The sequence below is a fragment of the Leishmania martiniquensis genome, chromosome 34 (genome assembly GCF_017916325.1).
Source record: "Leishmania martiniquensis isolate LSCM1 chromosome 34, whole genome shotgun sequence".
Classification (NCBI taxonomy): domain Eukaryota; phylum Euglenozoa; class Kinetoplastea; order Trypanosomatida; family Trypanosomatidae; genus Leishmania; species Leishmania martiniquensis.
Genome location: NC_090169.1, coordinates 1,535,001 through 1,562,979, shown reverse-complemented (window position 1 = coordinate 1,562,979; position 27,979 = coordinate 1,535,001). Strand labels below are relative to the sequence as shown.

The 27,979-nt window shown below is 58.9% G+C and overlaps 7 protein-coding genes across 7 annotated transcripts in view; all 7 read right to left on the bottom strand.

Annotated features, from left to right (window-relative positions):
• Positions 1–45: 45 nt before the first annotated feature.
• On the bottom strand, positions 46–7,932 carry LSCM1_02423 (uncharacterized protein; the record flags this gene model as incomplete). Its single annotated transcript, XM_067320006.1, has 1 exon — positions 46–7,932. The coding sequence occupies one exon, from the start codon at positions 7,930–7,932 to the stop codon at positions 46–48; it is 7,887 nt and encodes a 2,628-aa protein (XP_067175381.1).
• A 4,174-nt stretch (positions 7,933–12,106) lies between these two features.
• LSCM1_02422 (uncharacterized protein) lies at positions 12,107–13,726 on the bottom strand (the record flags this gene model as incomplete). Its single annotated transcript, XM_067320005.1, has 1 exon — positions 12,107–13,726. One exon carries the CDS (start codon positions 13,724–13,726, stop codon positions 12,107–12,109), a length of 1,620 nt encoding a protein of 539 aa, XP_067175380.1.
• A 1,206-nt stretch (positions 13,727–14,932) lies between these two features.
• LSCM1_02421 (uncharacterized protein) lies at positions 14,933–16,513 on the bottom strand (the record flags this gene model as incomplete). The annotated part of the gene is made up of 1 exon (XM_067320004.1): positions 14,933–16,513. One exon carries the CDS (start codon positions 16,511–16,513, stop codon positions 14,933–14,935), a length of 1,581 nt encoding a protein of 526 aa, XP_067175379.1.
• Positions 16,514–17,781: 1,268 nt separating this feature from the next.
• On the bottom strand, positions 17,782–18,075 carry LSCM1_02420 (uncharacterized protein; the record flags this gene model as incomplete). Its single annotated transcript, XM_067320003.1, has 1 exon — positions 17,782–18,075. One exon carries the CDS (start codon positions 18,073–18,075, stop codon positions 17,782–17,784), a length of 294 nt encoding a protein of 97 aa, XP_067175378.1.
• A 998-nt stretch (positions 18,076–19,073) lies between these two features.
• Positions 19,074–20,570, bottom strand: LSCM1_02419 (uncharacterized protein; the record flags this gene model as incomplete). The annotated part of the gene is made up of 1 exon (XM_067320002.1): positions 19,074–20,570. One exon carries the CDS (start codon positions 20,568–20,570, stop codon positions 19,074–19,076), a length of 1,497 nt encoding a protein of 498 aa, XP_067175377.1.
• Positions 20,571–23,167: 2,597 nt separating this feature from the next.
• Positions 23,168–24,082, bottom strand: LSCM1_02418 (uncharacterized protein; the record flags this gene model as incomplete). The annotated part of the gene is made up of 1 exon (XM_067320001.1): positions 23,168–24,082. The coding sequence occupies one exon, from the start codon at positions 24,080–24,082 to the stop codon at positions 23,168–23,170; it is 915 nt and encodes a 304-aa protein (XP_067175376.1).
• Positions 24,083–25,808: 1,726 nt separating this feature from the next.
• LSCM1_02417 (uncharacterized protein) overlaps positions 25,809–27,979 on the bottom strand; it is a gene marked incomplete at both ends in the record, with an annotated part of 13,938 nt that continues 11,767 nt past the window's right edge. Inside the window, one exon of the mRNA XM_067320000.1 lies at positions 25,809–27,979. This exon is cut by the window's right edge and continues 11,767 nt beyond it. Within this exon, the coding sequence (XP_067175375.1) occupies positions 25,809–27,979 (2,171 nt within the window).

The following is a 27,979-nucleotide window of genomic DNA, read 5'->3' as shown; positions in this document are numbered from 1 at the left end:
TGGATTCGCCAGGCTGTTGAGAAGCGGATGTCCGCGGCATGTCCTTTACCAGAACGGTGCCCAGCCAGTGAGAAACGCGTCCGACAAGTTGTCGAGGCTCGTCGCCTCTTGAATCAGGCGATCTACCTGGTGCGGCACGTCGAGGCTTTCTGCGCCCCCATTAAGAACACGAAGGGAAAGGTAGGTGGTGAGGAGCGGCGCAGTGAAGGAGTCTTTGGGCGAGTCTGTGAAGGCAGCCAGACTGTTCGAGCCCCAGGACGATTCCTGATGCTGAGAGCCGCCCGCCTCCAGGCGGCGTGAGGAGCGCATCATGGAGAAGGAGTTGTTCGCCACACCAAAATCCTGACCGGTGAGCTTTGCCTGCACACGTGCGAGGGCCAAGTCGCCCTGCTGGTTGCGCGTCTCCTCCCCATTCTCGAACATTTGGCTCTCCCCTGGCAAGGCGGAGTGCGGCACCGGCTTCGATACTGACTTTGACAGCTGCATGGCAACGGGTTTCGCCTCCGCCTCTGAGGCTCCATCGACCCCCAAGCGTGCTGCCGCGGCAGTCTCGCCTGCGGGCACCGCGGGAGCGCCGTTGTTGCTCTCCTGCTGCGCCGACTTGGAGCCTGACTTCTCCGTGATTTCGTTGACGGTGTTGAGTCGCCAGTTGATGAGAGGATCGTAGATGAAGGCCTCAAGGATAGACAAGAGGTTCTCGCTGTGGCGGTGCAGGTTTTTCATGGCCAACTCGCACGTCATGCGGTACGCACCATCCACACCCGTGATACCAAGAGCGCACACCAGCAGACGTGTGAGACGAAACGGAACGGCCTCGGCATAGAGAGCGCGATGCATGGCCACCTCAAAGCAGTCGCCAAAGTCGATGTGCACCACCGTTCCGTTGCCCTGCAACATGAGGTTGTTGAGATGACGGTCGCCAAGGCCAAGCACATAGCCGACCATCGACATCGCTGCCAACGTCTGGCCGTAGGTCTGACGGTAGCTCAGCCACTGCTCACACGTGTCGTTGTGGTCCCAGAAGATGTGGCGCAGCTCGTTTTTGGGGGTGTTCTCCATCGCATAGTTCAGCAGCCACTTCCGCTGCTGCTTTGGGAGCCGGTGGTATTCCTCGATCGTATTCAGACCACCCTTTTTCATGATGAGGTTAACCTCTTCGTATATGGATACCTCATGTGCCTGCCGGTATGTCTCCAGCATCTTGTAGATCGTCTCGGTGTTTTCCACCCACCCGACGACGCCCACGTTGTCCGTGAGGGGAATGACGGCGTACTGCGGGATGCTGAGCCCGATCGCGCTCGCCGCGTTATCGGACTGAAAAATGGTGTCGATGAGGCGAATGAACTGCATGACGCGCTCATCCTGCCGCATGTCCTCGTGGCCCTTCAGTAAGAAGCGGTACTTTGCCCCATCAGACGCGTCGAGGCCGATGCGGCGCGGCTTCTGCTTCGACGGCATCACGTATACCCTGCTGTGAAACTTCCGAATCGTGATGAGGGGTTTGTCATGCTCGAAGGTGCCGGGCACGGCTACAATGCTGTCGCGAATACCATCCAGCGTCGGTGAGACATCGCTCATGTACAGCCGCCGCTCTAGCACCCCGCGACGCAGCTGAGCGTACACCTGGCGTAGGAACCCCCACGCCTCGTCGGTCTTCGCCTCTTCCAACGCGGCCTTGGCGCGGCGCAACGTATGCCCAAACGTGCGCTCGAAGCTGAGCTCATTTGGGGTAGCGGCGCGATCAAGTTCGTCGTACAGAGGCTTCAGCATAGAGAAGATCGTAGCCGCGCTGTTGGGCCTGTAGGCCGCCTGCTGAATCGCGGCATGCCACTTCTCGGTCCACAAAATGGCAATGCGTACCATCTCGTTGCTCACCAGGGACGCCTCCTCGACAATGCGGTCGTTCTCTGGGATGTTGCGCATACCCATGATGACGCGCTCTGCCATGTGCCGCCGCACCATGTCGGGAGACTTCTCGGCCACCGTGAGAGGGTAGATGAGGGCGTGCGAGTACTGCGACCCTACGCGTATAAGCAGGTCTGTCAGGATGGCGCGGGCGTAGCGGGCCTCGATTCCGATGCGCGCAATCAGTTGTGGCACGACGTTCAGCCACACATGGTCGGCCACGACCTGCACGCCGTGGTGCACCGCCTCGTTGATTTCCCGCATACCGCTGTGGGCAAACCACAGCGAGAGGATGCGCAGCACATCCTGCATTACGAGGCTGCCCGGCACGTCGTTGCAGAGCTGAATAGACTTGAAAAGGGAGTTGATGCAGCAAATAAGGTGATTGTTCTGCACTTCGCCCTGCGTGCTCGGGTCGCGGGCGAGGTCGCAGTGGAGGATGCCGAGCGAGTGAAAGGCGGCGGCGCTGTTGGGACCCAGCTCCGTCGCACACATCAGCTCCTTGATGGCCTCCTCGCCGCATTCCGGGAAAAGATACATGGTCCACTCCCCAAGAAGCAGCCAGCACTGCCCCCACATCTCGGCGCGCGGGTCGTCGGCGTCGACCTCGACGGCGGACAGGATATTCTTCAGCTCGAAGTAAGCCCCTTTCTTGTCTTTGGCAAGGTAGACGTACTTGATATAGGTGTGGATCAGCTCCGGGTCGCACTCGCATAGGACCTCGAGCGAGGCGTCCCCACGCAGCAGCCGTTGCAGCAGGTGCTCGGCGTGCGAAAACCACTGCGATTTGCACAGCGCCCGGATGACATACACATGCGAGTCCAAGTCATCCTCCGGCTCCAGCACAAGGGAGTTGATGGAGAGCAGCGTCATGAGGTCGTCCGGCCGGGAGGACATCTGTACCAGCCGGCGATGCCACACACGCTTCAGTAGGGCTTGCCGCTCCTCGCAAGCGGTGGTGAACGAGACGAGCTCTTCAAAGTGACGCAGGTGCTGCAGACGCGTCATGCCTTCGTACGCGCGGTTGTAGCTCTCGTTCAGCGAGTCGGCGAAGGACTCGAGCATCGACTCACGCACCTTGTTGGTGTACCGCAAGAGATCGTCATAGTGCTCCGCTCGAAACAAGGCGGCGCAGCGCTCGACGACCCCGAAGCAGCCCTGCATGCGCGTGTCCGCTGCCAGTCGATCAAACGTGTCCCAGGCGCCGAGGCAGAACGCTGCCTTAGCGCGGAAAGGCGCCACCTCGCGCTTCGCATCGGCCGGCAGCTGATCCCAGTACTCCTCGGTGAGCTCTTGAACACGGTTCGAGTGCCCCAACGCCTGCTCACATCGCAGCACCCCCACAAGCGACGCCACCTCAAGGTAGCGGGTGCCATAGCTGGCCATGCGGGCCTCGTACCGCCGCAGTGCCTCGCTCCACCAATTTAGCTGCTCCAACGACGCGATCTCCTCGAAGCCGAATTGCTCCGGCGCGAAGATTTCATCGGAAAATTTGCGCGTCAGCGTTTTCAGTAGTCCGTTGGCTGTCATCGTCATGTTCAAGTGCCGATAGTACTGAATGAGATCCTCGGCAATCGTCATGACGCGGCGCATCTGACTGTCCTTGCGGTCCTCCACCTTGCCCACCTTGCTGGAAAGGCTTTCGAAGAGCACTTCGTTGAAGTAGATGGCCTTCGAGTGCATCTCCCCACTAAAGGCGACCGACGCCAGGACTTCCAAGCTCATGAGCGGCTTTGCTTCTGCCTTCGTCTTCTCCTCCACCTCGTACGCCAGCAAAAGCTCGATGTGCGTTACTCCCTCTAGGATGCCGCGGATCTCGCTGACAGCACGCACTGGGATACCATTGATGGAGATCAGCTTCGCCCCGATCGGGATGCCGGCGCGGGCACCAAGGCCGTTCGGCGCCAGCTTCGTCACAACGACGCCTTGCTCTGCGTCCTGGTCGTAGTTGATGCCGAACTTTTGAGCGGCTGACTCCCGATCGACGCAGAACACGCTCTCCCGCATCGCTTTCACAAGCTTTGCGCGTTCCTCGTCACGCTCGCCCTCCATGAACTCGGCGAAGCAGAAGAGCCCCTGCTTGACGTCGGCGGGTGCCGCGGCGAGCGCGCGATCAAAAATGTTCATGAGCTGAGTTCGCAGCGGCGTGTCGAGGTGCCCGCACACGGCCGCCACGGCAAAGGGAAACAGATCTTTGGCGAGCTCCGTGTTGCGGTCCGCGACGGCGCACGTGTCGCGCAGCACGGCATAAGGCGAGTTGCGCAGAAGTGTCACGGTGGCGTTGTGGAGCCACAACACCCACGATTGTTCGCGCTTCTTTGTCTTCGCCACGGGCAAGTTCGCCAGTGCCTGAATGACCTCCGCCCCAACCGGGCGCGGGCTCTCCTCCGCCTGCTCCACGCGTAGAATACCCAAATTACGTCGCATGGAGGACTTGTTGTCTTTGGCTTTGCGGCTGAAAAGGTTACAGCACGCAGCCGTGTCCGTGCCGGGGTGAAAACGGAAGTCGATCATCGTCTGGCCATGGTGGTGGCGGACGTCGAGCACGTCGATGTGGACGTTTTGCGAGCGGGGTGTGTTACGCAACTCGTGCTCAAACTCGGCCGGCGACAGGCCCGGCAGGTGGGACACTACCGTGATGGGGCGGTCCGGGTTGAGATCTGTGATGCTTGACGTCTTTATGCGGGCCTTGGCACCACCAGCGGCGCTCTGAACGAGGTTAATGAAATACTCTGGCGGAAAGCCGTTGCGCACCGCCACGCGTTCGATAGGCATGATAAAGCGCTTGGCCGGCGTCTTGACCGTATCCACCAACGTCGCTAAGGTGTTTAGGCCGACGTCCATTTCCTCCTTGTTGTCAGCCAGCTCAATGTACCACATGATGGTGTGCACAATCTGTGCACAGCAGTGCTTCACGAGGGTGAGCTGCTTCGCCATGATAAAGTTCAAGAAGTCAAAGCACGCGTCGTTGATTGCTTTTAATTTGGTGATTTTGCCGCTTGGCGACGCCTTCGCCGGCTCGATGCAATGCAGCACGTGAGGCAGAATCATCTGCAGCTCCTTCTCGTGCATCACCGCTATGAAGGACTCCAGCGACTTGACAACGCGGTGCACCAAGTCAAGGTCGTTTTTGTTCTGCGAGAGCCGCTGATGAATGAACTCGACAGCCCATCTGTTGTCGCGCATCTCCTGCGGCGGAATCCCTTTTGCCAGGCTATCGAGTAGCTGCACCACGTATGCGCTAAACGGCTTCTGACTCGCATGCGGAAGAAGGCAAAATGCTTGCACTGAACGCAGCAAGTCGTAGCCGACGGATGGCGCTACTGTATCCTTAAACTGGCAAAGCAAGATGGCGAGGTCGTTCATGAGAGCCAGCACCCTCTCGTACAGAAACGCACGCTCTGAATCGCGCAGCCACGTCTGCAGCTGCGGAAGTAGCTGCGTGAGTAAGCTAACCTTCACTTTCCCCTCCACATCTTGCAGCATGGAGCGCACGGCTGTCAACGTGTCCACCTGCTGCTTCGGATCCAACGCCAGTTGCAGTGAGCGAACCAAGTAGTACAGCACCACAGAAGGGTAGCGCTCTGGCATGTCCGTGGAAATGCGCAGCCGCGGCTTACCGTGAGCCAACGCTGTCGTTATCACCTCTTCCTCCTCTTCGATCTCGTCAGAGCCCACCTTGCGGAATACATGGCGCATCTTTAGCGGTGTCACGGCACCGATGGAGCTAAGCACCTTCATGGCAGCAATTGTCACAGACTCCTCTTCCTCCGTCTCGCTGCGGATGATGCGGGCCACTGCCCGGTACACATCGCTCAGTCCTGAGATATCCGCTTTTGTGATGCGACTCATGAAAGCTGTCAGCGTCTCCAGCGCCTCGCGTCGGCGCGTGCAGGAATCGCCGCCGCTGACGATGTGCAGAAGCGGCCGCAGGAACGAATGGAAGTCGTAGTGATGATGCGGAGCTGTCCGCTCCAGGATGGAGCGAATGAGCTGGAGCAGTGCGATGGAGAGTAATCTCGAGATGAACGGCTGCGCCTCGAGGCGCTGCAGCACAATCATCTCGACTGTACTCCCTTGAATGAGGAGAGCACCGTGGTCCACACACATCTTCAGCAGGCCCGCTTTGGACACCGCGAAGGACACGGAAGCGTCCATGGTGGCGACGTCATGCAGCATATATTCTTGCGCGCGCTGCAGTTGCGGCTTAACTATTGCTGGGTGATACGGGAGCAGCTGGCACAGCAACACCAGCGCCTGGTCTCCTGTCGCCTTGTCGCTGTCGTTGCGCGCCATAGAGATGGCGTCGAGGTTGTCCGGAAGGCACAGGTACGGGAAAAAGGGCCTGGTGAAGCGCTGCAACGCCGTTAGCCGAATCTCAGGGTCGCGGTCTGCCACGGCGACGTCGAGCACGCGCTCCACCGCGTTGCTCACCGCACTATCTAGGCGCTGCATTACTGGCGCGCTGCCATTTGCCGAGTACAGTTGAAACCTGTCGCGCTCCATAACAATTTCGCACAGCTCTAGTGCTGTAGAGACAGCCACGCGCCTCACATTTCGGTCGTCGTGCGAGAGGATCTCCAAGACTTCGTTCAGCTGCTCCGTCCGCTGTAACGTTGTGAGCAGCGGTAGCGAGTGCAGTATCTCCGGAACCGGGCGCCTTGCACATACGTTGATTCGCAGCTGCAGAAGCCTAGGGTCGTCAAAGCGCATTCGAGACCCGGCAAAGCGCAGCAGCGCGTTCACTTTTCCAAAGTTCAGCAGCTCCTGCTCTGTTTCCAAGTAGTTTTCTAAGAGGGAGTAGATCGGCTTCACGTGGGCCTCGCCGTAGCGCTCGCGAATGAGCTCCAGCACCTCGTAGATGACAGGCATGTGGGGAAGCCGCTGAATGGACGAGCAAATTCCTTGCACAACGGCGTCGCATGCGCGCGGCTCCCTTTCTGACATCAACGTCGCCTTCAATAGCTCGAGCCCTTCCGTCACCACTTCCACAGAGTCGTCGGAAGAAATAAACGCCAGCGAGCGCGCCCTCAGCGCTTCGCAACACTCCTCCTCTTCTTCACAAAGATTCAGGGCCACTTTGCTCACGGCCGTAACAGCAGCCACGCGCGTGGCGACCGAGTAGACGGACCAGTCCGTCTCGCAGAGAAAGTACACCAGCTGCGGCAAGTTCCGCGGAGCCGACACAAAGGCTGGCGTCACGGCAACGTGATTCAGAGCAGAGAGGACGCCGGCTAACTGCGACTCGTCCGACGCGGCACACATGTAGCGGAACACCAGCTCGGCCACGTCTTTGGCGACCGCCAATGTTACCTCGTAACAGTTCTCCACGAGCGCAGAGGTAAGGCGAATGAGCGCTGTGCGGTGCCACAGGTTTGGAGTTTCTAGCGCATCCTTCAGTGTCACCAGCGGCGCACAGGATGTGGTGAGAAGCTCTAGCAGTGTGGGGTTCCGCTTAATAATGAAGGTGGCGGTCGACACGATCTTGGTGAGCACCTCACAGGCCACGGTGCGGCGGCGCACGTCAGCCGCAAATAGGTCCCTGAGGAGAGGCTCCACGTGATCTGACAGAAGATCTATCGTCGTTCGAATGTTGTCCTCGAGCACCTCACCGAGGCACTGAATCACCTTTAGACACTCCTCCGGTGTGGTGCACTTGAATGCGCGATTCAGCAGCAACACAAAGCAGCGATTCCTCTTTTCATGCTGATCTTTCCACTTGATGTCAAAGACAACGCGGAAAGAGCTGCACCCCTTGTCCACGGAGGTACAGAAGGCGCTGTCGATGAGGCGCATGACGTGCTCCTGCAGCGACTCATTCGCTCCCAGTTCATTTTGATGCAGGAAGAGGGTATCCGTCAAGGCGCTGAGGCACTCGGCGGTGCGTTGCCGTCGGTCTTTTGGCGTGCTAATCAGATTCGCAAAGATAGAGCTAAGCTGCTGGCTCAACGCAGCAGTGCTGTCGGTGCTGAAGAGCTTTGTGACGGATATGCCGCCCACCTCGTTGGGGGCTAGCGCCTCTGCCATCGTGCGTTGCTACAACGCGCCTCCGAAGAACACCGAGCAGCTTGTGGGTTTCGTCGGCGCACAACTGAAAGTGCCGGTGCGGTTGTCAATGCCACCGTCGCTCGAAAAAAAAGCGGAGCTGAGTCACGAAGAGCGCTACGCGACAGTCGAGGGAAATCGAAAGTGAGAGGGGCGCCCGAACTGCGAGACACACGCGGCTGTCACCACCACTACTCAAGCAAACACCCGCGAAGCTGCTCGCTGGATCACCAGATAATTAGGCACCTTAGTAGAAAAGAATGCCTGGGGCGGCTTGCACGGGGGGGCCTCTGACTTCCTCTAACCCCAACCACAACACTCACACAGACTGCCTTCAACAGGGTGAGGCGGTGCGCAGGCGATAGGAGCAATTAAAGTCCGTGACGCGGTGGAAGTGACAGGACAAAACAAAGAAAAGGCGCGAAGGTGAGGGGCGGCGGCAAGCCTCTGCCTGTCACCGACGCTGCGCAGTTGTCTGTGGGGATGGGGTCTCCAGAAGTGCAGGAGAGCAATAGAGACCGAGAGGGTCGGAGTGGGCAAGCGGAAGAGTCAGGAATATATGCCGCCCCACACTCACAAGACACCGTACGAAAGAAAGGGGCTGAGACGGGGATAGGGGTAGCAAGCGAGAGCCAGTGCAAGAGGAAAGGGTGAAAATAAACAAAGGAGGGGTACAGAGCAGCGAACGTGAGAAGACGAGAGAGCGAGCCGACAGTCGGGAACAGAAAAAGAAATGAAGTAGGTGAGGAGTCTGCTCAGCAACCAATTCAAAGACGTTGGCGTGTGGATGGGAAGTGGCGACGAAGGCAGAAGGGGGGGGCGAACGCGCGATGGGCGAATGCACGAAATGGCCACGCCACAAAATCGCGACACGAGAAGCTCCCGCGCCGGCTTGTCCTTTCCTCGGGCGAAACAGCGAAAAAAGAAGACGCAGGCAGAGCTAATCCATAGATCGCACATGCCATCAAAGAGGATTCGAGAGAGGGAGGGAGGGAGGGTGGGGCGGGGGGCACGCGAGCAGGCGCCGTGTGAAGCGCTGCCGTGAACTGGGGAAGAGAAAAACACAGTGAAAGTCACGTCGATTTGTGGGTGTGCTCAGGTATAAACCGCGCATCGAGAATACCAACACGCACGCGCACGCACAGACACGCAAAGGTAGAATAGAAAGATCAGGCAACGGCGTCGCAGAGGCGCGAGCTGAAGGCGCCACACACGCCTCTGATGTGTTGCTGTTTTCCCCAGACCCCTTTTCCGTCTTCCCCTTTCGCTTTTCTTCGATCAGCAAGCGCGGCGTGCGGTTGGGCGTCTCTCTCTGTGGCGGATGAGAAAAAGGAGTGAGAACGTGCGTGTGGGTGAGGGTATTTGTACGTGGGTGAAGGGGAGGGGGGCCGAAGGCAATGAAAGGAATTGCGCAGATATCCAAAGGCGGGCAGTCAAAGACGCGCAGGAGCACGTAGAAAGATCGTTAGCAACCGCACAGCCTCAATATATGAAGGCTGTGCTGACTGATATTTAGGCTCCCCACTCAGCACCGAGCAGCGGAGGAAAGGGGGGAAGCGCAGAGACAACAAAGGGGGGAGGAGTGCTGCTCCTTCTCGTGTCTCTATTTTTTTTTCGTGACGAGCTCTGCCCACTCGCCCGAGTCGGTCGGCTTCGCCCTCGGTATGTGTGCGAGTGTGGTGGTGGTGGTGATGGGATCAGAGCAACAGTGTGGTGGTGTGAGGCACCAAAACATGCAGACGTGTAACCCAGAAGCGAAATAAGGGGATACGCTTTTCTTCTTGTTCTTCTGTAATGTTTTGGAAGAGGAAGGTGGGGCAGAGGAGGAAAGGGGGAGAGGAGGGGAGGGAGGACGCAAGAGATGATAATCGTTGCAGTCACGACCCACGCACAAACACAAATCCGCCCCGCCGTTTTTTTTCTTTGCGTCTCACGTCGCTGTCAGCGCAACGCGTCCCCCTCTGCTGCCCAAGGCTAAGTTCAGTTGCTCGCAATAGAGCTCTTAAAGCCTTCCTGCCTTGGTAATATTCCTACAGGATTCAGCATGTGCGAGTAACAGCGCGCACCACACGAAAAAGGGGCGGAACGCTTCGAAGTTTCCGGTGAACGAGAAGCTCAGGCAGAGCAGCCGCAACGCCCGTCGCGCAAGAACAAAAGAGGAGGTGCACAAAGTCGAGGGGAGCGAGCGTGAGAGAGTGGAGTGCTCACCAGTGAAGCGCAACTGCAGCTAAGACTGAGGACGTGAAGTGCGATGGCGGACAGCGACTATCCCCTTCACCGAGCCTTCGCTTCGACATGTAGAAGGCTCTTCCAGTGCGTGTAGAGTGCACCCGCGGACACTTCTCGGTGCAGCGTTCTCCGGCAACAAATAACGGACACGAAGTGCCCTTCAGTTCACGCCAGCACCGTTTTATGAGGTGTGCGCCTGCAGGCACGCCATTTGCTGGCCCAACACCCGTCCGTCCCCTCCCCACCCGTCACGGCTTCATTCTTTGTTTCGCTCACCTGCTGATTTTGTTTGGTGCTTTCGCGAAGATGACCTCTTTTCGCAGCGGAAATTCTTGGCGAGATCGGAAAATCGCCCACCAATGACGTGCTTCGGCGTCGACAACTCCTATCGCGCAGGCGTGCTGAAGCTCTCGAGCGACGTATTACTCATGACAGAAAAAAAGAGGGTCTTACCGCTACCCTCAGTTACTCTTTCTCTTGCTTCCCCGCAGCTGAACGATGAACGCCTTCGGAGAGTCGCTCCGCTGTATCCTCTCATTACGGCTGCGTCAACGCGCGAGAGCAACATATGGCGTTCTGCGGCTTACCATAGACACATGCTGTTAGAGCTCGGCGTGTCCCTTCAGCCGTACAACGCGCGACAACGACGAAGCTCCGCCGCACGCCCCTCCCCGCCTCTCGCGCGCTCTCGGCCCGGCCACACAGGCCCTCGTCTCTTCCGGTGGTGCGAGGCAGCCGCAGAGGCACGCGGCATGCGGGCACGCGTTGACTCGGCCTCATTGCCCCCCACACACACACACACCTCGCTGGTCGCCACCTGCTCCGATCCCCTCGGGGTGGCTCAGACTCCGCACACACCAACGGGCAGCGCGAGGGCGAGGTGAGGTGCGACCGGGCCACGCCGATGCCGTGCCCATTGTATGGGTGGCGCACACATACGCACTCCCACAGGTTGCTCCGACTCAGCGGCGTGGAGCCCCTCGCATCCCACACACCCGCAGCGGTGAGCGACTCTGACGTCGCTACCTCCGTGTGTGTTTGTGTGGTCGACCCTGCTGTCACCACCTGCTGAGGCAGCCCGGCGTGGGCAGGGGGGCGGGGCGGTACTGCGGCTTCCTCCTCCATCTGTGCCCCCCCCTCAGATAATCTGAGAGGGAGTGGCTTCGTGTCGGCCCACCACACACACCTCCATTACATCAGTGAAGGGACAGGAGGAGGAGGAGGGGCGGCGGCGGCCGCACGTGAGTCCGTTGAGAGAGGAAGTGGAAAGGAAAAGGGGTAGAAGAACGTCGAGCGAAAAGGAAACGGCCCGCACGTTCGTCAGCGAGGCTGCAACGGAGACAGCCGCAGACACCGTCGAGCGACACGCCGAAGCCGACAGCAGCGGAGTGAAGACGCGCAGCGCCAACAGAGAGAAAGGATGCATCATGAATATAGTTGCCTCTTCACACCCCCGTCCGTCCCTTTTCCCGTGCGGGGCAAACGCAGGACGCGCGTTTCTGCAAAGATGAGCGCGCGCCTCCCCGTGCGCTGCAGTAGAGGGGTAGAGGGTGAGCGAGAGGTGAAGAGAAGAGCACAGCACAGCACCGCAGCACGCGAAGAAAAAGACAGGAGACACAGGTACATGCAGAAAAGAGCAGGCGACAGAGAAGGCGGGGTTGAGAAAGCAATGAGAACTTTTGATGTGAAGCATAACGATGTGGACACGCACGCGACGAGGAGGGGGAGGGAAGGAGAGAGGGAGCGTAGAGGAAAGCGCGTCCAACGGGTAAGGCTGTTGATTATTGTGAAAGCAGCACGTTTTCCGTGGAGTTGTTCTCGGAGAAGAGAGAGTGTGTGCGAAAAAAAAAGGGGGCCGGGGGGCGGGTCCCACGTCACGCGAGGGACGAAAGAGAGGGCGCCTGCGCCTATCGCCTGCTTGGGCGGTCTATTGCTTCAGTCGCACATCCTGCAGTAAACCCTGGAGAGCAACGTCCACCCCTGCCTGAATGTCCTCCGCCTCCACCTCCAGCACAGCCTTCCCGAGAAAGAACGGCAGCTTCAGCGGAGAATTACCGTTGGCCATTGGGGCAGCGAAGTTGTTCCACACCTTGGTGATGACGCCCTCCAGCTCCCTCGCGCTAACGTCACCCACGTTGGAGGCCTCTACCTCAACAGCGACGTCGTGGACGGGAAGAATCTCGTAGCTCACCGAACGACCACTGTCGGCGCTGATGTTGCGGATGCCAAAAGCGAGGGAGCATCGAATAGCTAATACAGGGAAGGGCTTGCCATGGCGCTGCGTGGAAACTTCTCTGACGCCAAAGTAGCGGTAAACATCTGCGAATTCCACGCTCGATCGGTTGTTACTCTTCTTGAGAAGCAAGGACAAGGCCTCGGCCTGCTGAGTGGTGTTCGGCTGCACGTAAAGCCCGAGAAGGACGTTCGGGACGACAACCAGCACCTCGCCGTGGTGCGGGACGTGAAGCGCGGGCGCCTTTGTTGCCTGCGCAAGCGTGTACATGTAACAATTCGGGCATGCCTTGTAGAGCGCAGGAATAATATCCTCGAAGAGGGAGGTATTCCACTCGGCAGGCAGCGTCCTTTCCACGCGCAGACGCTGTGCCTGCACGGCATTGTAGAGAGCATTGTTCAGGCTCGTCACGGTGGTGCGCACGCCAGCGTCGCGAGGAAGGATATCCGGCACGGTTGAGGCGAGAGGCTCCAAGGCACAGCCCAGATCGGCGGGGTTCAAATCCAGCGTAACGGCCATCGTGTCCGCTGTCATCACAGGCGGCGTGATGGCACGGATGTTCACACTTGCAAAGGCCTTGTTAAGCCCCGCGGCTACATGGCTTGGCGCGTCTTCAGCCAGCTGCTTCTTGACCTTTTCTGCAACGAAGATATCGAGTTGACCGGTGAATACTTCAATTAATTTTTGCGCTATGTTGCACGCCTTGCTTTCCAACTCGTGGTGAACCGCCAGCTGGCCCCAGTATACCTCGAGACGTGGGAAGGTTACGCTCCAGTGCCCTTCGGGTGTAACCTCGATATACAGCGCCGCGTCCACCGCGGTCTCGTTCAGCGTGGCCCAAAACGTGCCATTGCACTGGACGCCCATGTAGCTGAACGCAAACCGCGAGTGCTCCACCTCGAGACCGAGCCCTGTGGCGTGTAGTGCTATGCCGCGCGCGTCTGGGACGCTGGTGCTCACGTTGAGAGATTCCAGTCGAAAATGCCGTAGCAGCATCTCGTCCACCCAGACATGGTTCAGAAGCTGCGCCGGGACGATTAGGGTGCTGTTGCCCTCGTTGATCATGGGAAGCACAGCCACTTTAATGAATGCGTTCAGGACGACCGACGTCACCTCCACAGAGAGGTTGGCTGGGAGACAGTCGATCACATCACTGTCAACCGTCGATCCCCTCCCTGCCGTGGGGGTGATGCGCATCGTTTGCCTTGCATGGAAGCCGGTCCATGCAGCAGAGAGGAAAACAACCCACAGCAGACAGTACAGGCCCCTGCGCACCCCGCCCTGAAGGCTGCGTCGCTTGCCGTCAAGTGACATGGTGACCTGCCCAGCGTACGGAAATGTGGGCCAAAGGCAAAACGGCAAGGATGAGCGGAAGTCCGCCAGCGAGCACGAGATGGAAGGGCTCAGCACGACGCTGGCAAGGCCGCGAGGCTATCGCAGCGGCACGACACGGCCGCTCTGACAACGCCAAGATAAGAATGAAAACCGAAAAAAGAGGGAAAGGCGGCAGCGGTGGGCGCGGCTTCGCAGGCGCTGGCGGCGGTGCGCTCCTATAAGAAGAGAACAGCAGGCGATAAATCACACACACAATAGGGTAGGCGAAGCACCGTATACACCCGCGACACCCCCGCGATGCGAGAGAAGGACAGGTGCGAAGAATGAGGCAAGAGAAGAGGCTCCCCGGCCCACGAGGAGTGCGGCGCAGGGGGCGATGGGGGAGGGGACACGTGAAATGTGAGCAGTGGCAAGAAAGGCGCGCTGTGTGAGGTGTGTGTGGCGCGAGGCGCCCATTTCGTGTACGAGAAGGAGGCGTAGTGAGATGGAGAGAAGTGGGCCGTTGGACCTGGGAGAGAGAAAGAAGCGAAGAGAAAGGAAAGACGCGGCTAGGGGGGGGGGCCGGGAGATGGCGCGAGCCTGCTCTGCACCCCATCTTGGAGTAACGGGAGATGACCCCCTCACACCTTCCCTCTCACCTCACCGCCACCCTCCTCCTCTTCTTCCGCCGCACAGCGTCTTGAGCTGCCCTGCCGCTCACTGCGGGCGGAGGAGCAGGACCAGCGAGGAGCTGAGCTGCGCCGTTCCACCCCTCCCATCCGTGGATCCTTCGTCGTGTGGGGTGTGCGTGATGCGGGTCATGGCAACCGCAATCTACGCGCCAGGCGCACACGCCTCTTCACGACTCTTCTGCTCGATTTGTGTCACTCTCCCAGGCGCTCACCTTCGCCCTCGCCACCAAAGATGATATATATTTTCTTTACACGAAAAAGGAAACAGAGGACGCCCACAGGCGCTGCCACCACAAAAGCGGCCCGCCACGGAGCTCTGGCACACAAAAAAAAACATGAGCGCCACGCCACACCGAAGGATTACAGCGGATGGAGGCGCACAACAACCGCAGCAGCAGCACGACGCGGTTGTCTTTCTAAGATGACAGTGTGTGTGTGTGTGTGTCTGGGGAAGGGGGAGGGGGGCACTTCTGACGAAGATGCAGAAGTCATCGAGACGCTTCCTCTCTTTCCCTCATAGCGGCGGTAGGGGGCTGACAGAACCATAGCTGCGCAGCGACATCGAGGCGGACCTCGTCGAGGCTGCAGCACCAGTTGGTGCCGCGGCAGAGCTCGACGATAGCAACGGCGGTGTGTAGCGAAGGCACAGACATCTTAGCGTGTTAGCCCCTCCGACGAGCTCCTTCATCTCCACCCGTTGAAGCATCGACACACCATCCTCGTTGAGAATGTCCTCCACGCGAAACTCGGCCCCTTGCACCGCGATATCGTCGCGAATGAGTAGCGCCAAGGACGGTCGTGTGGATGGAGGCGGCGCAGTAGTGATGACCGTGAGCGAGCCGTGTAACCCATTCGACGATGAGTGCGTCCGCCGCTGCCCTGAACAATTCTCTTCGGAGACGTGCTCTAAAGTGTCTGTGTCGGATGCGGTGAGCGATTCTTTCGCAAACTGCAGCGCTACGCGCTCGAACACCTCCTTCAGCACCACAAGCGACGCGTCTGCTGGATTCGGCCTCAGGTAGTCTTCGAGCAACACGCAGAGCGATGGCTGTGAAAGGGCGGAAATGGGGTTGTTCTCCACCATGACGAGACGATCCAGTGGGCGACCGAGGTGGCTGAGGTCCTTCACTGAAGTGTTGGCGCCGCGATACCAGCGCTTGTGTCGGCTGATGATGTGATGGAACCACTGCCGTCGCCCGCAGGCTTGCCCAATCGCTTGAAGGATAGGATTCACGTATTCGGCCGTGCCAGCGGTCCACACAACGATCTCCACCGGCAGTCGGTGCAGAGAACGCAGCAGCTCGCCCACGCAGGGGCGCAGGTGGATGGGACCGAAGCGGGCGCCGACGAGCGTCTCATCCAGATCAAACACCACCGTGAACCACGGCAGCTGCCTTCGCTGAGGCTCTCCATCATCGGCCTGCTCCACCAAGATGGTGGAGAGGGCAGGGACAAGCCAGCGTCGCTCAACGCTCGCCATCGCCCGTTCCTGCTTGCGTGTGCTGCGCCGCTGCGAGGCCCCGCCCATCGGCACTGCCTCCCTCACGGTCGCGTCCCGTTCACTCCGCATGGCAGTACTCGCACCCGGTGACAGCCGCGCAGTGGTCGAAAGCGATGCACAGCTTCCTGACTTCTTTGCCATCCGTCGGCGGTCAGCTCTCGTGGTGCGTCGCCACGCATGCGCGTGGGGTGCGTCTCCTGCCCGTGAAGGCATGAACCCGCTCATGAAAAAAGCCCCAACGCTCATCCAGTCCTTCTCGCCGACGTCACTGTCGGACGTGTAGTCGGAGTCCAGCAGAAAATCCTGCATCTGCTCGTTGACGAGGTCGTACTCCGAGTACTCGGTGTCGCTGCCGGAGAGGCTCTCTAAGCTCAGGTACGTGGTGACGGTGTACGAGGACGATATCTCCTCCCCCTTGCCACTGGTGCCAGTGCCGCTAGGCAGCAGGCACGGGGTAGGGCGAGAGGCGCGCATAGGACGGCGTGAGAACCTGTTGCGACGACGCCCCGCTTGATCGATGTCACTGACTAGGGCGGTGGAGAGCGAATGCCGCAACGCCCTGTGCGGCGACCGCTTCGGCCTCCTAAAGCTCATGATACTGCCCCCCCTCGCCCTCCTCCTTCCTCTTCAGATCCGGCTGCGTCTGGAAATGTCGCTGCCTTTTGGAGTGCGCGTGTAAGCCGCTTCACTCCTTCGTTCTTCGAAGCAGAGAATTAAAGTATATGTACCTGTTTTGGGGCGTGCACGTACGATGGAGACGGGGCGCGTCCTCGTCGTTATGCTGACACGGTGTATGTGTGCGTGGGAAGGGGGAGGGGAAGAGCGGCGCCGCCCTCCACAACGAAGAAGCAGTGGAGAAACAGACGAACAAAGCAATGCAGAGGAGCGCCGACGTTGTTGCTGAGATAGCGCGTAGAGGGCGGGGAGGAGTACGCCTGCGCAGCTTTGCTTGCATGCGCGTGCGCTGTGCGCTTGTGATAGGTTGTAAGGCGACACGGCACAACGGTGCCTTCTCCACTGGCACCGGGGACTCGACACCCAGCACTCAACAGACAGGACCATTGGGCGTTGCGAAAGCATGTTCAGCAGCGTCAAGGACAAACGGGCAGTCGAAGCATTTTATAGCTCGAAGGAAAAAAGGAGGGGAAGAGATTCAAAAGCAGTGAGTGAAGACAGGCAATGGAAGTGCCACAAGTGCAGCGGAGGTGGCTGCACACATTGTCACGAAGAGCGGAAGAGAGAGATGCACGCCAGCTGTTTTCTCTGGACTTGGTGTCAAGCTGTCAGAGAAAAAAGAAGGCAAGTACGAAGGCAGTACACGTATGCAAACAGCGTGCAGAAGAGCAAGCCGCCGCGTGTGGTGCGTCGTGGCGCTCACTATCCTTCCCACCACCACCACCACCCTCGGTCGAACGTTCGTCGCCCATGCTTGCATGAGTGGGGAGCTTACTGCAGCGAGCAAACGGTGCGCGCAGGTACCCAAAACAAAATGGAAGCGGCACACGCCGCTGAGACTCCCAAACACACACTCACATCTTTGCCGCGGAGGTGGCGGTCACCGCTGAAACCGTGACAGTCTCAGGCATCTGGAAGCTGTCCCGAAACGCACCACTGGAGGCGTTTATGATAGGTGCGATAGGTTTACTCGGCCACGCGGCACATGCCGTGAGATGCACACCAGGCAGCACTACCGCGATGGAGGACATGAAAGGAAAGCAAAAAACACACGCCCCGAACCGGTGCGCCTACCGAGCGCGAGGACTGCCAAGGCTGCCAGCGCTCAGTCCACGCGCACAAGAGTTGACACCATCACGAGCGCGCTAATCCGTCGCCTTCCCTTTCGTCTCGTTATGTCGGAAGCGTCACTTCGGGAAGATGCCCTCCTCCTCCCATTCGCGTTGCCGGATGCGCTCATTACGCGACTCGATCTTCTTCTGGTCCTCGGTCGCCACGTCGTACGGATTGCCACGGATTCGGTACCGGGGGTTGATGGCGTTCATCTTGCACAGTGTCCAGTTACGCCGCTCAAGAAAGCAGTCGTTGGCGCTGATACAGTCCTCGATACTTTCTTTTTCCTGAAAGCATTTCGTCATGACGACGCACTCGATCAGCGCGTTCTTCGGGCGCCAGCAGATGCTCTTCTGCTCGCTTTCCATCTCTCTCCTCCTCTCTCTTTCGCTCGCTCGCTCGCTCTGGTCGTCTAGTGCGCGTGTCTGTGCGCCTCACTTACACCCGTTGATATAATGCGTACAAAACAGAGCAAATCACCTCCATGTGGAAGTTAGGGGGATGAGGAGGGGGTGGGGGGAAGGGTTATGTGCTACTGCCCGCCGTCGTCGCACGACAAGTGTGCCGAGGTGGTAAGCGATGCAATGACTAGCCGCCCACTATACCCGTCCAGTATTGGCATCAGCGAGGAGAAAAAGGGAGAAGAGTGTGTGAATTGCTTTCTCTAGTTGGAGCGACAAAGATACGGGAAGGCGCGCGCGTAGGCTGCGTGGTTTGGCACAACAGAAGCGGCGGTGTGGGAGCGTCGTCAAGACAGGGAAAGGAAACGGCGAGGCGGCCAGGTGTGCAGAAGCGATGGATTGAAAGGAGAAGAATAGCAATCATCGCAGCGTCACCTGGCAGCACCGTCTTCGCCCTACCACGCTGCTCTGCTCCCCGCAGTCGGCACGATAGCTCTGGCTTCCTGTCGACACTGTGGGCCACTTTTTTTAGGTTTGTCGAGCTGCAGGGCAGAGATGTCGACAGCGTAATCGCATGCAACGATGTGCGGTAAGAGGCCAACTTCTACAGGGTACCACAAAGAAAATATATATTAGTAATAGTCACCTCGGGGTCAGCTGCGGCCTGGCCAGGTGTGTGTGTGGGGGGGGAAGGGGGAAGATTGGTGCTCCTCTGCGCAGCTGCTGTTGCGCTCACGCGCATCACATCTCCGTCCCTACACTAACGTACGCACGACTGCAACATCGCGAAATTGCAAAAGAAAATGAAGCGGAAAAGGACGCTGCGGTGCAACGCCCCAAATAAGAAATGCCCCCACAAAAGTCATGAGGGCGACGAGTGGCGCCGCCGACCACTCGTCTAAGACTTAGGCGCCGACGCACTGAGCTGGCACGCATTCACCCCTCTCCGCACGCGCGCGCTGCCATTACGTGTGTGTGGCTGAGATGCAGGCAGCGGCGGCGGCGGGGTTGAGCTCAGGCACAAGTACCTCGACCGGTGCTTTAGGGAAGCGCACGCGCACCGTCGTCTCGACGCCGAGGGTAGAGTAGATGTCAATGGAGCCACCCCACATACCCATGTACACCTTCGATGTCGGCAGTCCAACGCCGAAGCCGCCAAGGTGGCTCTCGTAGTGCTCACTCGTCGTCCAGCCGAACTTCCAGATGTTTTTGAAATGCTGCGGATGAATCCCACCAGCCTGGTCGATAAACTCCACCACCACCCACGTATCATCGCTGGCATACCGTATGAGCACATCGATCTCGGGCCTCAGCTTTAGTGTCGCTGCACAGGCATTCTTGAGCACCTCTCGGAAGATGTAAAGGAGGTGGCCCTCAACAGAGTAGATGGAGACCGATGAACCGGGAGCCGGGCGCGTCTCCGGCAAATCTGCGGGGCACGAAAGAGGCGATGTGGAGGAGCTCACCAAAGTACCGGATGGCGCATCGGTGAGGATGCGCTTGTCCTCCTCCAGGTGAATGTCTAGCGAGTGCACGCTGCCGTTGTCTACGAGGCTTGAGAAAATCTCGACAACAGCCATGCCCGCGCGCTGCAGGACGTCCACCAGGCCTGTGTCGGAAGAAATGACCCGCTGCGTGTCAGCCGGATGTGTCAAGTACAGAAGGTGCTCGTGAAGAACACGCCACGCTACGCGGCGGCGACAAAAGCGCATGAACCACCCGTTCAGCTCATCCGAGCGAATGGCAGCCTCGTTCACCATGACATCCAACAGCGACTGACGCGGTCGCAGGAATTTAAGCGCTAGCGTGAGAGGGACGGTCCCTTTACCTTCATGCCACTGAGATAAGGCAGCCTCTGCCTCTTCACGCGTCATCGCCGAATTCGACGGAAAGCCCAGAGGCCGAAAGCAGCTCGCCGCCGACATCGGCGTCGAAGAGGCGGCACCTCCGCCGGTGCCACTTTCGGCGCTGCGCCCAGCTCCATTGCTGGTGCTCTCACTACTGCAGTAGAGCTGCGCCGGCTCGCAGATGCAGCTGTCATCGTCCGTGTTGCGAAGGCAGGGAAACAGGAAGGGGGAGGTGCCGCTTTCGTGCCGCTCAAAGCTGATGTCTGCCGAGCTCTCGAAGATTCCTTGGTGCGGAAACTGCTCCATGCTGCGGTGAAGGGCGACACAGTAGTTAAACTCACGGAGGACATAGGATTTCACCCACCAGAGGCGATCCGCGTGTGGCTTGCGCATCGTTTTCTGGATGATAGGGTCCGAGAAGGACTGATAGCATCTAGAGGTACGGATGGCCATCTCTCGCACAATCTGATGCACAGCGCCGTTCTCCACCTGCTGGGCCTTCATCCTGCTCAGGGTCGGCAGATCTAACGGAGTTCGCGGAAGTGCAAGGTAATGCTGCAGCGCCGTGGAGTTACAGCGGGGACTGCGGCTGGAGGCCATGACGACGTTCTGCATTGGGGGCTGCGTGCAACTGTTGAACAAAGCGAATGGGGAAAAAAAGAGGGTCAGAGTCCGCCTGCGAAGAGAGGCCACAGAGACTGCGAGGTGTACGCTGCGTCTTCGCGGACAGCGATGAGGCGTGACACAGTGCGTACGATGCAAGAGGCAAAGCAATAACCACAAAGCGTGCTGTAGCGCTGAGCACAAGTGGACGGGGGGGCGAGTTCTAGCACGCACTCGTTCGTTCGGTCTTGGGCTTAGCAAGGGATCTATCGCTGTCTCTCTCTAAATATATATATATATATATTCGTGCCTCTGTGTGTATGCGTGTATTGACAACACCGAACGAACGCCGCTCGCCGGCGCGCCTCTTTCGCCCCTTCAAACTCGTTTGCCGAGATGAAAGTATCTGCCTTCGTTCAGCAGCGCCAAGGAGAGGCCTCTTTTGGCCTTTATTTGTTCGCGATATTGCAGCTCCGCCTATTCCTTTGAAGGGGGTACGGCAACCAATGCCACGACGCAGGCCTAACGGAAGCGTCTCCCCCCACCCTTCCAACGAAAACGCTCTTTACTGCTTGTGTGGCGTTTTCGTGTATATGCGTGTGTGCGTATGTGTGCGGCTTGAACATGCGCGAGCGGAGGGGGACTGATTCGTACAGGACCGTAGCACCAACACCCACTTGCCCCTCTTCTACGCCCGTTCCTTTTGGCTTCTCTTGCGGAGCAGTATACACATGTGAGCGCGTGTGATTTGAGTGATTTTAATTTTTGTAAGCATCGGCAGGTGCCACCATGGGCACGGCGTCAGAAAGCCCGCCAACAGAAAAGGGAGCGAGAAAAAGACGTGGTAGCGCACAGAGAGAGAGAGAGAGCAATGGTTCCGTGAGAACATTGGTCTGGGGAGGCACAAAAGAGGCTGTGCTGCACAGCGTGAGCCGCCAAAGCATTTCACACACGCACACACACACACCTCGCTGGTCGCCACCTGCTCCGATCCCCTCGGGGTGGCTCAGACTCCGCACACACCAACGGGCAGCGCGAGGGCGAGGTGAGGTGAGACCGGGCCACGCCGATGCCGTGCCCATTGTATGGGTGGCGCACACGTACGCACTCCCACAGGTTGCTCCGACTCAGCGGCGTGGAGCCCCTCGCATCCCACACACCCGCAGCGGTGAGCGACTCTGACGTCGCTACCTCCGTGTGTGTTTGTGTGGTCGACCCTGCTGTCACCACCTGCTGAGGCAGCTCGGCGTGGGCAGGGAGGTGCTGCGGCTTTCTTCCCCCACCACCACCACAAGCGCACCGATTGTGGGTATGCTGGGTAAGTAGGGGTGGTGATGGACCTCTTGCGGTGCGACGCCTACGCGGTGCGTGTGTTTCACGGTCCCTCGTCATGAGGCGTCAACAGCAATCGTGCGAGTAGCTCTTGAAGAGGCGCCGCCATGATGCTTTGGGCACTACTCCACATCTGGCCGAGGGCGCGTTCCGCTCTCTGCACTGCTTCACGCGGCCGGTAAAACGCGCGGCTGCAGTCATCACAGTGGTGTACACTCGCCCACGCCATTTTCCCTCCTCTTATCAATGCACCTTAATGCTCTGTGAAATGAAGGTTGTGACCACAGCACCCAAGGGGCCATCATCTCTTCAGGGCAACCGCATCTGTCGGTCATGCGCGTCACATCACCCGCTCCTGACCACACAGACACACACACCTACATTCGTACACACCGCAGGCACCCATGTGCACACGTGCAGATGTTTTGTGGTGCCGCCACGAGGCTTTAAAGAGCTCGAGAACGTATAAATGCACGTGAACCGGCTGTTAAACGCCACCCCTTACCCCTGGTGAGACGCCATCGGGCGGTGTTCGCTCATCTCCCTCGCTCTCTCTCCCTCTACCCCTTTTGTCCACAGCTGTGCTTGTGCGAAAACCCACGCTTACTTTCCCCTCACTGCATCGTTCTCTGATGACGTCTCGTCTACGCCAGCCCTTCATGAAAGACAGCGCGATAAGTATGAATGTCACCGTCAACGGAGGACCGGAGCCCTGCACCACAGTGACGAAGTCATCGCGTCTTCGCAGCGTCGAGGCGCGCAAAAAGGGAGAAGACTGGCGCCGAATCACTCAGGCGAGGAAAAGACGAGCGCACCCTTCAAGAAGCAGAAAATGGGATAGCACAGGAAACGTGAGGAGTGCACGCAGGGCGTCACACATACGCACACACACGCACACGCAAGCCCCTTCCCCTCCCTCTTCTCGAGGAGTACAAAGAAGGGAAAGAGCTCGGGAGGAGGCGAAAAATATATGCAGAGAGAGAGGCGTTGCCTGTCTACCGCCAAATCGGTCGGTCAAGAGCTGCGGGAAATAGAGAAGTCAGAGAAGAGACAGACTAGCGCACAGCCTCCTCTGCCCTCGGAGCATCCAGCAGGCAGCGCTGTCGTCGACCCGTTCGGCCACCTTACCATTCCTCTCTTGCTCTGCCTGTGACTTGCCCGTGGCGCTCACTGAACTGCGCTTCAGCGAACCTTGCAGAAACGAGGTAGCAGGGTGCGCGCGCGCGGTCTTGGTTTGAGGTACTGAAAGGTACCACGAGGGGAGGGCCGGAGACGCGTTACCGTAGGTACATATCAACCTGATCAGCGCAGTTTTCCGACGTCGCGTTGCAAAGGAGATGGCGTAAGGCAAACCCCTGGCGAACGCTGGACTCGAGAGAGATGAGGTCCTGCTCGGCCATAATGTTTGGCGTGCTCATTACAACGCGCCAAAAGCCCGCCGTGCCGTGGTCGGAGCCCCAGTGCTGAATCATGACATGAATATCGATCGGAGTCCCCTCAAAGTACACCTGTGAAACGCCCTCTACGGTGTAATTGCGCGAATGCAGAGGAGCAAGACGTGCCGTGCTGAGGCCGAACTGCTGAAGGCCAGGGAACAACGACTGCAGCTGTGTCACGGTCGTAACACGGTTCATATCCTTCGTGAGCAGCGAGCTCTGCTGCAGGTACTTTACGGTGCGATTCGTCAAGGAGATACCCTTGATGTGATACGACACCCTCTCGTAGTCAACGTTCGCCAACACCTCCATAGAAACAGGTGGATACGTGCCGCAGAGGCGGTCAAAGATGGCGCTGAGCTGGAAGTAGTAACTCGTGCCTGCATACCGACGCACCAGACGGAAGCCGCGCTCCGCTATGAAGTTTGCCGGGGTGTCGAGTACGTCCAGCTGCACAACACTGGCCACGTCGTCGTTTTGTGGGGAGAAGTCGAGAAAGCAGTGACGCGCTTCGAGGATGGTCTGCAGTGCATTCACAACATCCCCGCGGGTGGCATCCGCGCTCACGATAAGATCAAACTCTATCTGGTGCGCGCGCTCCTGGCACCGGGCCTCGCGCGCCTGCAGCGCCGAGAATAACATGGATAGGGCGATCATGAAGACCGAGAACACGAGCACGAAGCTCCCGATGCGCCGCTGCAGCAACGTTGCGGTGCGGTGTGCCGCATACTTATTGGTGTCCTGCCGATGCCCCATGGCGTAGGTGGGCGAGTGAGGTGCGCTACCGGAGCCGGAGGCTAACGCGATGATGGCACAAAGGGGGGACGATGGGGGGAGGCGTATGATTCGTACCCGGGACGTTGGGGAGAGCCGACACCGAAACCCCTGCGCACACACGCCGGCACGGTAAAAGGAGAAACGGACCAACCAATCGAAGGAGCGTGCGTGAGAGCGGCGAGACGCGCAGTGCACGCCCATATAAAGAGGAGGTAGTGTGGGGGAAAAAGGCGATGGGGCACTCTGAAAAGTAGCGGATATGCGAGGGGCAGATGAGGCCAAAGTCTGTGAAGCGGACGTGCGTACCGCCGCGCACTGGTGAACCAAAGGCAGATGGCGAACGTAAGGAAAGGGTCGGGAAGGGGGAAGGGATAAGATTCGGTGGCGTGCACAGAAAGGGAGAGCGCGCATGCACGCAAATCGATCCCTGAGAAGCGGCAAAAACAAAATAAAAAAAAACGAGCGAGCACATACGCGAGCAAAATGACAGACAGTCGATCGCTATCGAGCTTTAGAGCACCACGGTGTCCGTGGCGCGAAACACTACGGACGAAGTCTGCCTCACTCCCGTTTCAATCGCCGTCCGCCGACACTTAAGAGGGCGCATGCATAAAGCAGTGATAAGACAAGGGGAGGTGCTGGTATAGCCGCCGCCCTCCCCCCACTCACACACACACGCGCACCAGCCTTCTCTCTTTTACCCCTGAAGTGAGGGTAGGAGTGCCGGCCGTGTCCCTCACGGCGTTTTCCCCATTGTTTCCTTTCTCACTGTAGCTCAGGTGTGACATCGCTGTTTTACAGATACCAAACGTTTACATCAGTCGAATATTATATATATATATATATGTTTGAATACGCATGGCACACATCGTAACAAATAAATCAGCAGCACTTCAGAGCGGTGAGCCGCTTCCCGACTAACGCGTCACTCGTGCAGTCACAGAGAAAAATGTCTATGAGGTGTGTGTAGGGGGAAGGGGGAAGGGAAAGCGACAGTTTTCCTGGGAAGCGCGATGCAGAAGCGAGAGAAGTGACGAGGACAGGCCAGGACGTCGTCGCTGGCCGACAGAAACGAGGAGGAGGAGAGCACGAGAAAAGAGGGCGAGGGTATGGACATTCGGTCGCGATCAACAGGAAGAAAAGAATGTAACACAAGAGCCAAACGGACACGAGACGATCCGCTGTCGAAATGGGCGAAAAGAGGAAAGCGCTGTCGAGCGTGATCACCCGAGCCGCCAACCCCCCCTCCCTCTTTGCCCTCCCTCCGTTCCGACGTGAATGCGTGTATGGGGGGGGGGGAAGGGGGGAGGGAAAAGGTTACACCTTCTCATCGGAGCATTGGAGGAAGAGGCGGCGGGTGGGGACAGGAGGGGGGAGCGCGGAACGAGTGAGGTGGATATCCACGACAGCACGCACACACAGACACACACACACACATCCACTGACGGACACGACGGCTTTTCAAAAGGAAAAAAGGGCGCGTGGTGCTGACAGACGACGAGATGCAGTGGCACCTCCGCGCAGAAAACAGCGCAGCCGTCAGATGTGCCCACGCATGCAAGCGCTTAGCCCGAGGGAGAAAGAAAACGAGCGAATGCCTCGCGCGCGTGCGCGGGGGTTCGGTGAGAGGTGACGCAGGGAACACGGAAGGCGCTGAATAAGAGAAAAAAGAGCAGACAAAAGAGTGAGCGACGCCCCCACCCCATCAGTCATCCGACTCGAGCAACAGCGCCACGCTCTCCAGCACCCATAAGGAGGGGTGCTTGTCGGACGGGAGGTCTGCCATGAACACCAAGCCCACACCGGCGGCGCTGCGACGATCACCGTTGACGTACACCGGGGTCTTGAAGGTGCCAACCGTCCTGACGCGCGAGGATTCGGTCGGCACAATCTGCATGACCGGCATCTCCGAGATGAGTTGCTTTTTCAGCTGCGGGGCCAGCGTGCGCCGTTCAGCGTCCCAGCGGGCGCCCTCAAGGTAGAGCCCATGCACGTATGCGCCGTCCTCCGGCGCCGCCGTGATCTCCTCCGGCCCTGCAAAGGCTGTAACCGTCGTCATCATTGTGGACCGGTCAAGTGGCCATCGATACTTGCGGCAGGTCACCTGCACAAGAGCTGAGAGAAAAGAGTCCGGTACCATGAGGCCCGAAAGCCACACGCACTTGGGCTCGCCATCCGTATTCCACGAGAGGTACTGCTGATAGCGCCGCTGGAAGTGGGCGATCCACCTCCCGAGGTTCTTGCGCGTCGCTGGGGCGTAGCGGCGCCACGACTGCGGGAGCTGGCCATTGTCAAGAGCAGACTCTAGCTCGTCGAGCTCACTGCTCATGCCGATAACACCTGACAGCGCTTTTTGCAGCTCCTTCAGCGACGTTGTCATGACGCTTACAAGCCTGTTCCAGCGCTCCATCTCCTGCAGCAGCACCACTTGTGTCGGCTGCACCGCATCGTAGCCATTGGCCGCCGCCCTCTCCGTCTCTTTGCGCATCACCACCTTCATGTCGAACTGCTCTGGGATCTGGCTAAGGATCTCCTCGGTGAACTTGATCAGTTTCGTCTCACGCGTCTCCTCACCGACTGTGGCGCTACTAACGCGGGGCATCAGCTCCAGCAAGCTTCCCCACAAGGTCTCCGTCGACTGCCGCAAGTAGCCTGTCTCGGCGTTCGGGTGGAGCCCGAAAACGTCCGGCGCGTTTGTGTTCGGGAACGTGTCCACCTGCGCCACCATCTGCTGCAGTGTGATCTTCTTCTCTGGGTCAGTACTCCCGGGCGGCAGGCAGTAGTCCACGACGCCCGACTCGACGAAGAAGTGGAAGGGCTGGAAGGTATCAAAAAGATAGTCTCCCACGTACTCGGCGAGGTACGTCTGCACGATGCGACGGTCCATGCCATCCGTGACGCGCCCGCCATACATGGCCTCGCCAACGAGGTAGCGCAGCGTCTCCCACGGGACCGGGTCTTTGTTTAGGTACGCTTTGGTGAGGTACGTGTCCAACAGCCGCATCGACACGGTGAAGTCCGTCTCGTTGAAGTCGTAGATGACGTTCCAGCCGATCTTGCCGTACTTGCGCCGCTCCTGTACTACGGCGTGGAAGAAGGCTAAGGTGAAGACGAGCGGGCGGAAGGCCCAGTGCGGGCAGACGTCCAGCTGATCCTCGGTCACCTTGGAAAGGGTATTCTTCATGTTCATCTTGAGCCCGTTCGGCGGCTCATTCACCACCTTGAGGGAGCGCTGCAAGATGCCCATCGGGAACTGCTCGCTAGGCTCCGTCGTCAGCCACAGTCGAAACTGCTCATGCACCTGCGAAGAGTCCATCTTCTCCAGCGTCTTCTCCATGTCTTTCATCCATGCAGTAAGCAGGTGGCAGTTCTGCAGCAGCACCCAGTGCCCGCGCGTCGCACCAACCTCGACAAGGCGCATCGCCTCCTCGCCCTGGCCTTGGCCGAGCGAGATGGAACGCATCTTGTCCAGCCCAACCTCCTTCACAGCTAGCTTCACAATTTCATCGGTCGGGTTGGCGCCGGGTGATACGATGCACACAATGGGCGACATGGACGAGCTCTTCTCCAGGACCTCCTTGTAGCGCAAAATCGGCGGCATGACAAACTGCTCCCCCAGCAAGTCGCAGGTGGAGATGAAGTTTGTCACGGCACTGAACACACGATCCGACCGAAAACAGCGCAGCAAACACAGCAGCTGGAACGCCGAGATCTTGTCCGAGTACCCGCATGGCAGCGGGTTGTTGTCCAGCTCTTCCGGGCGATCCAGCGCTGTCCACGCCTGCCACTCCTTCGCATTGGCGGCCACCTCCTCCGTGAGGTGCTCGAACACGTCGACGCTGCTGGCAAGCTTGCAGACATCGTTCCACTGCCGCT